Source organism: Lissotriton vulgaris, chromosome 1_2 (assembly GCF_964263255.1).
Source record: "Lissotriton vulgaris chromosome 1_2, aLisVul1.2, whole genome shotgun sequence".
NCBI classification, from domain to species: domain Eukaryota; kingdom Metazoa; phylum Chordata; class Amphibia; order Caudata; family Salamandridae; genus Lissotriton; species Lissotriton vulgaris.
Window position 1 is genome coordinate 334401000 of NC_141686.1, and position 12271 is coordinate 334413270.

A 12271-nucleotide genomic window follows, 5' to 3' on the forward strand; every position below is an offset into this window, starting at 1 on the left:
GATACACCAAGGAATATTCTCCCGCGCTTCATGAGAACGGAAACGCACGAGTCCATGTCAGATGTTGAAAAGAAACAATATTTGAGACATGCATGCTCCAGCCAGCATGGCTCCCAGGGTCTACGTATTCTCATGAGACCCAAGTCACACTACATCCACTGTAATGTGAGTCCTGGCTACTGTACGGAGAGATATAACAATATCTTAGGTCTGTGGCCCTGGGCTATCCTAGGTCAAGTTAAAGCCAGGTGCCCCACCACGAAGCTTTGTACGATCTGCACAATTATATTTCAGGTCATACAATAAATTCCTTAAATCTATACTTCTCCATAAATCATTGTTAATATACATATATTTAATTTACTACATGTTATTCATCACTGAATATACCCTATTGCTGCAAAGATTTTGGGTGTAGATTTAAACCCTCTTAAAAACCAATTTGAGTTTTATGATAGATACTCTTAAAGATAGTGTTTTTGTCAAGCTTAGTGAAAGCAACATAAATTCCCTTTCTGGGTTCCAGTGAAGAGCCATGGACCCCCCACCCAGAGTCTATATCCGGAAGAAAGCCACAGACTGCAGGTGTTTACCACACCACAGCAGGTGTCTGTCAGTTCCACAGAAAGGAACTTTTTACAGCAGATGTTGGGGCTTCTGTGATTTATGGTCAGTGTTTAGGTTAGAAGGTCAGTTTGCGAACAGAGACAGCCAACTGAGATGGCGTAATAATGCCAAAGTCTCTCTTTTGGGTTATAGTGAGAGTCTTGGGTGGGGCTGATGGGCACAGCCCAGTGGATGGCTTAGGTCAGGTCCCAGTGCTACACCATGGCTTCAAGCGCTAACAACTGAATGATTCTTGAGTGTTTTTCATGGACCCCCAACACCCCAAAGGCTTGAGTGGACAGTGAATATTAAGGTAAGTATCAAGGCTTTTTTGTGATCTTGGGCACAACCAATCTGAATATCTTGGGAAGGCCGCCACTCCCACGGCAAGGCTTGAGTCGGAGTGTTGATCACAGGCACTTACAGCAGGCTGGTTTGGGTGAACAGCTGGGGTTGCAGCATGGCTCCAGACTAGGGTCTCTACCTTTGTTGAACTGACTCTCAGCAAAGTCCATCTGCTCATCAAAGTGTGCCTTCTCCAGCCAGATCTCCTTCAGGAGGTGAACGTACTTCTCCCTCTGCTCGCCTGCCAGGAGGTTGTAGTTTTCAGATGGGTCTGATTCCAAGTCATAGAGAAGAGGAGGGTTGTGGGAGGTTAGATTAGCTGATCTATAGCAATCTTGATCTGGTGGTCCTTCACTGTTCATGGCCCCTGGAACAAAACAAGATTAATAAAAGGATGGTTTGCAAAGCATATTGTATTACTTCAGAGCTACAGGGCCTTTAGTGTACACTGATCTTCACATGCAATATGACAGCAAGATCGAATGCATCACTTCATGGCAGACTCTGGTTACATCTTCCCTGCTAGTGAAAGGGCAGGCTGTGTAAGTTAATCTGTGGCGCTGCCCAACATGCTAGGAACCTTAATGGGGAGCACTGAACAGGAGCCAAACCTTCCAAAGACTCAGTAACAGGCCACTAGCAAGTAATGGAAATTCAGTTTCCAATTATCCCTCGAGAGATATTTGGCCTGGGCTTTCCAGTGTTTGGGGGTTTATCTTTTGCCAGTGCATCTTTAGTTTGTGTCACAGTAGTTGTTTGTGAGATCACATCAGAGAGCTACTTATTGCTAAGGTTGATAATACCTTGAGTAATGAACAAACCCTCTGTATCATTTGTTGAACTTCCTGAGACCAAACTCAGACTCACTGCTGTTAAGCTTACCACTGACAGGCAACAACATTTTATTTTCTGTCCAAAGCAATACACAAGTTGTGTTCAGTGCCGTAAACGCCATACTACATGTGCTTGCTACCATGCCTCAAATTTAAAAACATCTTCACATTCTCTTCATTGCAAACAAGTTCATGAATTGATAATGAGAGGAATACTTCACAGTGAGTGTGCACGATGCACCACGTCCAGAATTTGATTACAAATACTGAGGACTGCTTTTGAGTACTCTGAATGTGCACTTTGATTGTAAGTTGTCTGAAATCTCTGAGTCTGCACCGTAATAATGAGTTGTCTTAGACCTCTGTGTGTGCACCTTGATTGTGAGTATCCTACACCTCTGGCTGTTCTTCTTGATAGTGATTTGTTTAATATGTGTGTGTGCACCCTGATTGTGAGTCGCCTTACACCTCTCTGTGTGCACCTCGATTATGAGTTGTCTTATGCCTCTGTGTGTGCACATTGATTGTGAGTTGTCTTGTCTTACACCTGTGTGTTTGTGTGTAACAGGATTGTGAGTTGTCTTGCACCTGTGTGTGTGTAACAGGATTGTAAGTTGTCTTACACCTCTAGCTATGCATCTTGATAGTGAGTTGTCTTAAACCTCTGTGTACACCTTGATTGTGAGTTGCCTTACACCTCTGTGTGTGCACCTTGATAGTGAGTTGTCTTACACCTCTGTGTGCACCTTGATAGTGCTTTGTCTTACACCTCTGTGTGCAACTTGATTGTGAATTGTCTTACACCTCTAGCTGTGCATCTTGATAGTGAGTTGTCTTACACCTCTAGCTGTGCATCTTGATAGTGAATTGTCTTACACCTCTGTGTGTGCACCTTGATTGTGAGTTGTCTTACATCTCTGTGTGTGTGTGTAACGGGATTGTGAGTTGTCTTACACCTGTGTGTGTGTAACAGGACCGTGAGTTGTCTTACACCTATGTGTGTGTAACAGGATTGTGAGTTGTCTTACACCTCTAGCTGTGCATCTTGATAGTGAGTTGTCTTACACCTCTGTGTGCACCTTGATTGTGAGTTGTCTTACACCTTTGTGTGCACCCTGATTGTGAGTTGCCTTACACCTCTATGTGCACACCTTGATTGTGTTGTCTCACACCTCTGTGTACATATTGATTGTGAGTTGTCTTACACCTGTGTGTGTGTAATAGGATTTTGAGTTGTCTTACACCTGTGTGTAACAGGATTGTGAGTTGTCTTCCACCTCTAGCTGTGGATCTTGATAGTGAGTAGTCTTACACCTCTGTGTGCACCTTGATTGTGAGTTGTCTTACACCTCCGTGATTGCACCTTGATAGTGAGTCGTCTTACACCTCTGTGTGCACCTTGATTGTGAGTTGTCTTACACTTCTAACTGTGCATCTTGACAGTGAGTAGTGAGCCCTGAAAAATTACAATTCCTACTCTCATTAGAGGTTAGTTTAATATGTCTCCAAGAAACTTGGTGCGTAGAGAAATTCCCTGCGGGAAAGGATTATTTCGCTTTGGAAGGTAGAGCTACTCCTTCAAGGAGAGGTCATGCGAAAGGGGGAATAGCATGCCTCTTGTCTACTAAGATAAAATGGAATTTTACCCATTTTTTAGATCCTAGTAACCTTTTTCAGGCAGTTACGTTATTTAACTTTGTTAACTCTGAAAGCAAACCTATTGTTCTGATAAACGTTTATATCCCACCGGATGCCTGTTATAATGAAACTTTAAAAAGAGTTTTTATATACATTAACAAAAAAATGAAAAATAATTCCCCTCCCCATATAATTTTATTAGGGGATTTTAACTGTACAATCTCTAACTCAAGTTTGGAGATCTTTCGAAATAAACATAAAGAGGAATCTTTACAGATTCCCCAAACCCTTTTTCCTGGGAATATTAAGACAACTAAGAGAGGGAAAATGCTTCTTGAAGAACTGTCTGAAATTGATGGAATTATAGTAAATGGTAGGCTTTCCTCTGATACTCCTGCAAATTTTACGCATAAGTCTAATAATGGTGAATCTATTTTAGATTACGTGGTGGTGGATATTTCAACCTTTTCCCTTCTTAAAGATCTCATGGTCACTCATAAAACTTATAGTGATCATAAAAGAATAACACTCTCTATAGATGTAAATCCTCCTCCCACGGATCACTGGTCCTTGGACAGTAATCTGGTCAGCTTTGGAGTTCAAACCGGAAGATGCTTTTGGAATTTTAAGGCAATTAGGGGTATTGAGAGCCTCCTAGATATCGCAGTGAATGATCTGATCAATTGGAAGGGTTCTGCGTTAATATGCTTTGCTGATTTCTTGCACAAGGTGTTATTGGTTGCAAAAAAAACGTTAAAAAAAGAACAAACTAAAAAACTTCCTAGTTCCCTCTGGTTGCTCAATTTAGAAATAAATAAACTTGTAAGAGAACAGTATTTGAGTCATTGTCCTCTAAGATATCATAGATTGGCTCTATTAAAAAGGAGGAGGAAAAGGCTGAAAATCAAATTAAAAAGGAAAAGTGAGGACTCAGTATTGATTAAACTGCGGGAGGCTGCCTTTAGCGGCCAAGCTAGATTATTCTGGTCGCTCATTGGGGAAGGTTGTGGTGCAAGATCTAGATCCTTACCAGTCCCGATTGAAGAACAAACTTGGATAGAATACATCTTGAATTTGTATGCCGGAAATGGAATGGTAGTCGTTCGCGATAGAACGAAAGAGAATAATTCCGGCCTTGTCCCGCCTTCCGAAAGGGTTATTGAACTGGCTATTAAGGGCATGCGTTCCTCGGGAGCTATGGGCCCGGACGAGTTACCTATTTCTGTTTTAAAACAAAATAGTGTTCTCTGGAGTAAGATTCTCTTCCCTGTGTTTAAGTTTTGTTTTTTGCACAAAATAATTCTTCCCTCCTGGAAGGGTAGCATACTGGTCCCCCTGTTTAGGAAGGGAGACAGAAATGCTCCTCAAAATTACCGTCAAATTGCCCTTTTGGATGCTATTGGCAAAGTTTTCGCAAAATGCGTTTTGCAGTTAATTAATGATTGGGTAGTGGAGAATAATATATTGCCCCTTGAGCAAACAGGGTTTTGGCAAAGGCATGGCACCATGGACAATTTGACCGCCTTGCAAGTTTTATCGGAGAAATACATCAGGATCCGGGGAGGGAGAATTTATGCTGCATTTATAGATTTCTCCACAGCGTTCGACAAAGTTGATCGCCCTCTGCTGTGGAGAAAACTATCGGACCTTGGTATGCCAGCTGAGCTCTTGGACTTGGTCCTGGAGCTTCATTCCGATACATGGTGTAGAGTGCTTTTGGGAGGGGAAAGAGGCCTCTCTCAAGCTATCCCGTCTGCCAATGGGTTGAAACAAGGCTGCCTGTTGGCCCCATTACTGTTTTCCTTAAACCTATCAGATCTTCCCCAGACCTTATCGTCAAGTGATGGTATTGCCCCAGTACTGGGGGGCAAACCAATTGTATGTCTGTTATATGCAGATGATATACTAATTTTGGACTTGACTCCTAGTGGTTTGAATAATCGCTTGCAAGCACTCCATGGATTTGCAGAGACACATCATTTGAGGATAAATGTATCTAAGAGTAATCATATGTGTATTGTAGGAAGGAAAAAGCCAAAATATTGGAGTTTCTCCTGGAATATAGGGGGTCATGGGTTAGAAGTGGTTCAATCCTATGTTTTCCTGGGGAAAATAATTTCCAGTACGTTAAGTGACAAGGCCCATATAGCAAATAACATTTGGAAGGCAATGGCTCATGGTTAGGGTCTAAACACCCTCTATAGATCTACTGGAGAGAGACATTTTGCTCACTTGTTGGAGGTCTTTAGAGCTAAGTTCCCGGCCTCCCTACTATATGGTATAGAATTACTTGAAGTGGGGAAATGGGGTTTTCTGAACACCACGGAAGGGAAAATTTTACGGAATTTGTGCACGGTTAATACCGCTTGCAATATAGCGGCTCTTAGGCTGGAATTTGGCCTACGAAGTGCTTGGGTCGAGGGCCTTGCTGGGGTGGTACGGTGGGTTTCCAGTTTGGCAAAGGGTGAACCAGGCACTCTAAGATATTTGATCCAAAAAGAACTTCTTGGAACCCTAAAAGAGTACTCCTTAATTATAAAGAATTTTAGATTAGCAGTTGATCTCTTGAAATTAGATGAATCGACTTTTTTCTCTCTATCTGCTTACCAGTTAAAATCGACCTTAAAACTGGCTTCATGGAAACTAAGCTTTGTAATGGATAGGGAGGCTCTCATTGTAAAGAGAGGTCCCCTACCAGTTATTCATTCCTATCAAATTAGGATTATTCAACCTTATGTTTCCTGGAATCTCTCCCATGGGGTACGTCGTTTTTTGTTCCTTCTGAGGCAGGACCTACTTCCTTTAAATAATCTATTGTCAAGATGTTATGGCTCATCGGTAATGTGCAATTTTCGGTAATAACCCAAAACAGGATGTTAAGCATGTATTATTTGTATGTCCGGCTTTAAAACAACACCGTCTTAAATGGTTGAGACCTATTTGTTTAAGACTAAGTATCTTGTCTGCCCCTGCTTTCTTAGATGCTATTTGTAATCCGCCTAATGAGAGGATTTGTTGTAAAATGTTTAAGTTTTTTTAAAATTTCTTAGATATATATTAGTCTCCTTTTTCTGTTTCTCTGCTCTTTTTCGTTACATTTGCTGTAATTGTACAAAATTAAAATGTTTGGTGATTTTATGTGGACCTCTGTTTTGAGTTCCAAAACATAAATAAATAAAAACTTGATGATGACTTGAGTTGTCTTACACCTCTGTGTGCACCTTGATAGTGAGTTGTCTTACACCTCTGTGTGCACCTTGATTGTGAGTTGTCTTACACCTCTAGCTGTGTATCTTGATAGTGAGTTGTCTTACACCTCTGTGTGCACCTTGATAGTGAGTTGTCTTACACCTCTGTGTGTGCACCTTGATAGTGAGTTGTCTTACACCTCTGTGTGTGCACCTTGATTGTGAGTTGTCTTACACCTGTGTGTGTGTGTAATAAGATTGTGGGTTGTCTTACATCTGTGTGTGTATAACAGGATTGTGAGTTGTCTTACACCTCTGTGTGCACCTTGATTGTGCATTGTCTTATACCTTTGTGTGTGCACATTGATTGTGAGTCATCTTACCGCTGTGTGTGTGTAATAGGATTGTGAGTTGTCTAACACCTGTGTGTGTAATAGGATTGTGAGTTGTCTTACACCTGTGTGTATGTAATAGGATTTTGATTTGTCTTACACCTGTGTGTGTAACAGGATTGTGAGTTGTCTTCCACCTCTAGCTGTGGATCTTGATAGTGAGTTGTCTTACACCTCTGTGTGCACCTTGATTGTGAGTTGTCTTAATCCTTCGTGTTTGCACCTTGATAGTGAGTCATCTTACACCTCTGTGTGCACCTTGATTGTGAGTTATCTTACACTTTTAGCTCTGCATCTTGATAGTGAGTTGTCTTTTACCTCTGAATGCACCTTGATTGTGAGTTGTCTTACACCTCTAGCTGTACACATTGATTGTGAGTTGTCTTACACCTGCGTGTGTGTAATATTATTGTGAGTTGCCTTACACCTCTAGCAGTGCATCTTGATTGCGAGTTGTCTTACACTTCTCTGTGCACCTTGATTGTGAGTTGTATTACACCTTTAGCTGTGCATCTTGATAGTGAGTTATCTTACACCTCTGTGTGCGCACCTTATTTGTGAGTTGTCTTACACCTGTGTGTGTGTAACAGGATTGTGAGTTGTCTAACACCTCTGTGTGCGCACCTTATTTGTGAGTTGTCTTACACCTGTGTGTGTGTAATATGATTGTGAGTTGTCTTACACCTGTGTGTACATATTGATTGTGAGTTGTCTTACACCTTGTGTGTGTAATAGGATTGTGAGTTATCTTACACTTGTGTGTGTGTAATAGGATTGTGAGTTGTCTTACACCGGTGTGTGTAACAGGATTGTGAGTTGTCCTACACCTCTAGCTGTGCATCTTTATAGTGAGTTGTCTTACACCTCTGTGTGCACCTTGATTGTGAGTTGTCTTACACCTCCATGTGTGCACCTTGATAGTGAGTCGTCTTACACCTTTGTGTGCACCTTGATTGTGAGTTGTCTTACACCCCTAGCTGTGTATTTTGATAGTGAGTTGTCTTACACCTCTGTGTACACCTTGATAGTGAGTTGTCTTACACCTCTGTGTGTGCACCTTGATTGTGAGTTGTCTTACACCTTTGTGTTTAATAAGACTGTGGGTAGTCTTACATCTGTGTGTTTATAACAGGATTGAAGTTGTCTTACACCTCTAGCTGTGCATCTTGATAGTAAGTTGTCTTATACCTCTGTGTGCACCTTGATTGTACATTGTCTTACACCTTTGTGTGTGCACATTGATTGTGAGTCATCCTACCCCTGTGTGTGTGTAATAGGATTGTGAGTTGTCTTACACCTGTGTGTGTAATAGGATTGTGAGTTGTCTTACACCTGTGTGTGTGTAACAGGATTGTGAGTTGTCTTACACTTCTTGCTGTGCATATTGATAGTGAGTTGTCTTATACCTCTGTGTGCACCTTGATTGTGGTTGTCTTACACCTCTAGCTGTGCATCTTGATTGTGAGGTGTCTTACACCTCGTTGAGCGCACCTTGATTGTGAGTTGTTTTACACCTGTGTTTACATATTGATTGTGAGTTGTCTTAGCCCTGTGGGTGTGCACCATGATTGTGAGCTGTGTGAGCCCTCTGGCGTGCATCATGATTGATATCAGGACACCGTAAGAGTAGATCCTCATTCCTGCTCAGACTAACCGTGTCCTTCACTCACACCTAGTTGAGGTAAGAAGCGGCATTGTTACATGTTTAAAATAAATATTAATATTTCAATATCACTATTACTTCACCAGATCATATGTTATGGTTGCTGGAACTCGGTCCACTAGCTCTAGAATCTTTGAAGTGACCAATCATACCTTGGCCAAGGTACCAGCCTTTCCCTATTTAGGGTGTTTTTTGACATGAACAAAAATTGGAAGCCCCTGCTTGAGGGGAAGAGATCTGAGCTTGTCAAGGCCAACGGGGCAGTGACCAGTTTTGCGCATAGGTTGGGTTCTTGGTCACTGCATGCTCTAATTAACATTTACCAGGCTAAATGTGTGTCACTGATCTTGTATGCTAGTGAGGTAAGGAGGTACATGAAGAGTGATAAAATCCAAACTGCTGAAAACCATTTCTTAAAGTGGTTAGTGCAGGTCTCCCAAAGTACTCCAGCCTTTTTAATCCATTATGAGCTTGGAACCAGTTACCTAGATGATATAGTTACCCTTAGACCTCTGTTGTGTTGGGTTAAGGTCTGGGTCAGGGAGGGACTTTCATTAAACAGACAGATTCTTTGAGACTGTCTGTCTCTTGATCATGCACTCAGATTCCCCTGGAGTGCTCACGTGAAGGCCGCTTTTGTCACTCTAGGGAGAATGGGAATATTTCTTAATCCCCAATCACAGTCGCTCTTAGAACTGAAAAAGGGTATGGGATTTGTTTCTAGAGTGGGCCCTGTTGGCTAGAGAACCAAAAGAGTTGATGAAACCTCAAGTGAGGGGCACATGCTCTTGAAAACAGACTAGGGTGTGGATCCTTACTTAGCATAGGTGTCTAATTTGATGGACAGATTTGGTATGACCAGGTTTAAATTTAACCTGTTACATCACCTCTTGGCCTTAACCAGCTGCTGGGCCCATTCATGTTCTATGTTGCCCTGCAGCTGCGACAATAGGTCTCCACTGTACACTTTACACTTTTTAATGTTCTGCAAATATTTTAATATGCATAGGGCTGACCAGGAACATACAGGAAGTCAGAGGAGAAAAAGGATCCAAAGGGGAAGCTGTACAAGTGAACTAGATAGATAAGGAAGGGCACTCATGAGGCAATTTAGCATTCAGACTAACTACACCCAGGTCAGATGTGCAAGACATATATATGAAACAACATTAACAATAAAGGGGGTGTGGGGTAAAGCACTCAGGATCTCCACACAGTAAGACTGAAACTCAGTAAGTTTCTCACCCGCAATTGCTGTTACAAATACTGACTGCAAATACCCACATATAGGATATGCATGCAAAGGCAGGGTTTGTGGAGCTTATACCTATGGTGATGTTATAAATGTAACTCAAAGACAATACTCACAGTGAACAAGAAACTCCACCTACGTAGTCAGCTGTGCCCACGGATCCTGATGATCAAACAGGAAGCGCATGGCAGTAACAGAAAGGGGGTGGAACTAAACACAAGCACAATAGACAAGGAGCTAGCAAGGAGGAGTGCTTAACAGGAAAGGAAGGAAATCACAGGGCACACTTGGCAGATAGAAGATAACAAACATACAAGGTAACAGAAGCAAGACAGCAGAATAGAAAGACAGCAAACTAGATCAGGAACCAAGAAAACAAAGTAGGTTAAGGAATCAATAAAACAAAGTAGCATATAAGGCAGTGCTGGGGCAGGAACTAGAATTGAGCAAAAGCTCAGGAGTCAAGGTAGCACTGTAGGCATTGCTAACAAGGGAAACTTCTGCAGCTCAGGAACAAGGAATGCTAAGGCTCAGGAGTCAAGGACTCACTGCAGGCAGTGCTAGTTCAGGAACAAGGAAAACTGCTGCAGCTCAGGAACAAGGAAGCACTGGAAACAATGATATCAAATCTAAGTATGGGAGGAAAATTCGTTCCGCTCGCGGATTTTCCACGATTTCGCGAATCGCGCGAAATCGCGGCAAAATCCACGAGCGGGACGAATTTTGCTCAGGAAGCACTTACAGGGTAACATCAGGTGCCCAAGTTGAAGCTAATTTCTTTGTAACCATTTACAAAAAGGTTACAAAGAAATTAACTTCAACTTGGGCATCTGCTGTAACCCTGTAAGTGCTTCTGGCGCCTCGTTGCCTACTTGCAACTATTCTCCGACCCTCGAAGCAGGGTCAGAGAATAGTTACAATTAGGCAACGAGGCTCCTGTCACAAAACTTAAACCTCAGCAGGAAGCACTTACAGATATAATTCAGGTGCCTGAGTTCAAGCTCAAATTCTAAACGCATTATAATCAGCCCAAGAATCTAGTGAGCACGGTCGATGCTAGGCAGGTGTGCTTTCTCCCCAAATAGCTGTAATCTGTGATGGAGGTCTAGGCATCCACGAGTTTCTCGAGCGCAATCCCCCTGTACTACCAGTGACCAGGAGGCTGCTTTCTCCTCATCTGCTGCGCTGATCGGCCTCTGACCTTTATAAACAAGAGGCATGTGAACTCGCACAGAAGCCCGGCCCCACACAAACTAGGCTATGCAACCTCTTCTCACCCTTTCCCCCACTGTGATGGACAGCTCAATGCTTATGCCGGGCGATGGATAGCATGGTGACGCGGCATGCACGTCATCTGGCGGCGCCATGTTAGTCCTTAATCTATGTTGGTGCCCTATGAAAGTACACATAGGGTCGCAAAAACACACGTTATCAGGTCATCACGGCACCTGAACCAAATAATTCGAAAAGCGCAGGCCTTTTTAAACTATATATAGAGATCCAAAACGAGCATCACGCCATCTGGGTGCGGAAAGGAGTATCATCATATATGCAAGGCTATATCAGATTTAAGGTACGTAAATGCGGGTCGAGCGAGGGGAATCTGTAAATAGGAAAAAAATGTATTACATACTGAGCACACCGACGCTTAATAGCGTTTTTTTGCCTTTATATATATTCCAGAAACATAGAAAAAAGAAACCGGATGGCCTTAAATTCTATTTTGCGGAATCTAAAATAAAAGGTAAACGTTATGAATTATACCATAGAGCCGAACCCACAAAATAGATTCTTAAATAATGAGACATTTAAATCAATGTTTTGGTTCTCTCTAGACTGTACCCACTGAAATGATATAGATGGCGGTCTGAAATAGATATATCGATCATCTACGATAAAGCCACATAGTCTGTCCAATAAATGTTCGGCTGAACACAACATCTTCAAGGTAAACAGAAACTTCTAGATATAATATCAATGACGATAATAGGAATAAACACATATAAATAATACAATCTACTTATGTTATTTCCTCTCCTTTATCACCTGATGGGCATAGCTCTTCACTCGCTTAGTACCGTGCCTGAACAACATCTGCAACTTACCTAATTGAAATTTGTTTATTTCATCTGGACACGGAAAATAAATAAAGGTACAATAGAATAATGCTTATATGTCCATAATAAATAAAGGACAATGTCGATATGAATCCTGTCATCCCCAGTGAGCTGTATGTAAAAAATCAAATACATATAGGATATCTCCATGGTTAGGATATGTACCGTGCCACTATGGTTATCATCAAATAAATGATTCTATATCTTCTAGAGAACCCTAAAACAAATTAAGTGATA

At 41.9% G+C, this 12271-nt stretch overlaps 1 protein-coding gene across 1 annotated transcript in view; it reads right to left on the reverse strand.

The window, feature by feature from the left end:
* Positions 1 to 766: 766 nt before the first annotated feature.
* Positions 767 to 12271, reverse strand: part of LOC147736687 (arylsulfatase A-like) — a 113230-nt gene continuing 101725 nt past the window's right edge. Inside the window, exon 8 of the mRNA XM_086953426.1 lies at positions 767 to 1318. Within this exon, the coding sequence (XP_086809552.1) occupies positions 1017 to 1318 (302 nt within the window). The 3' untranslated portion in view covers positions 767 to 1016. The remainder of the gene's footprint in view (positions 1319 to 12271) is intronic.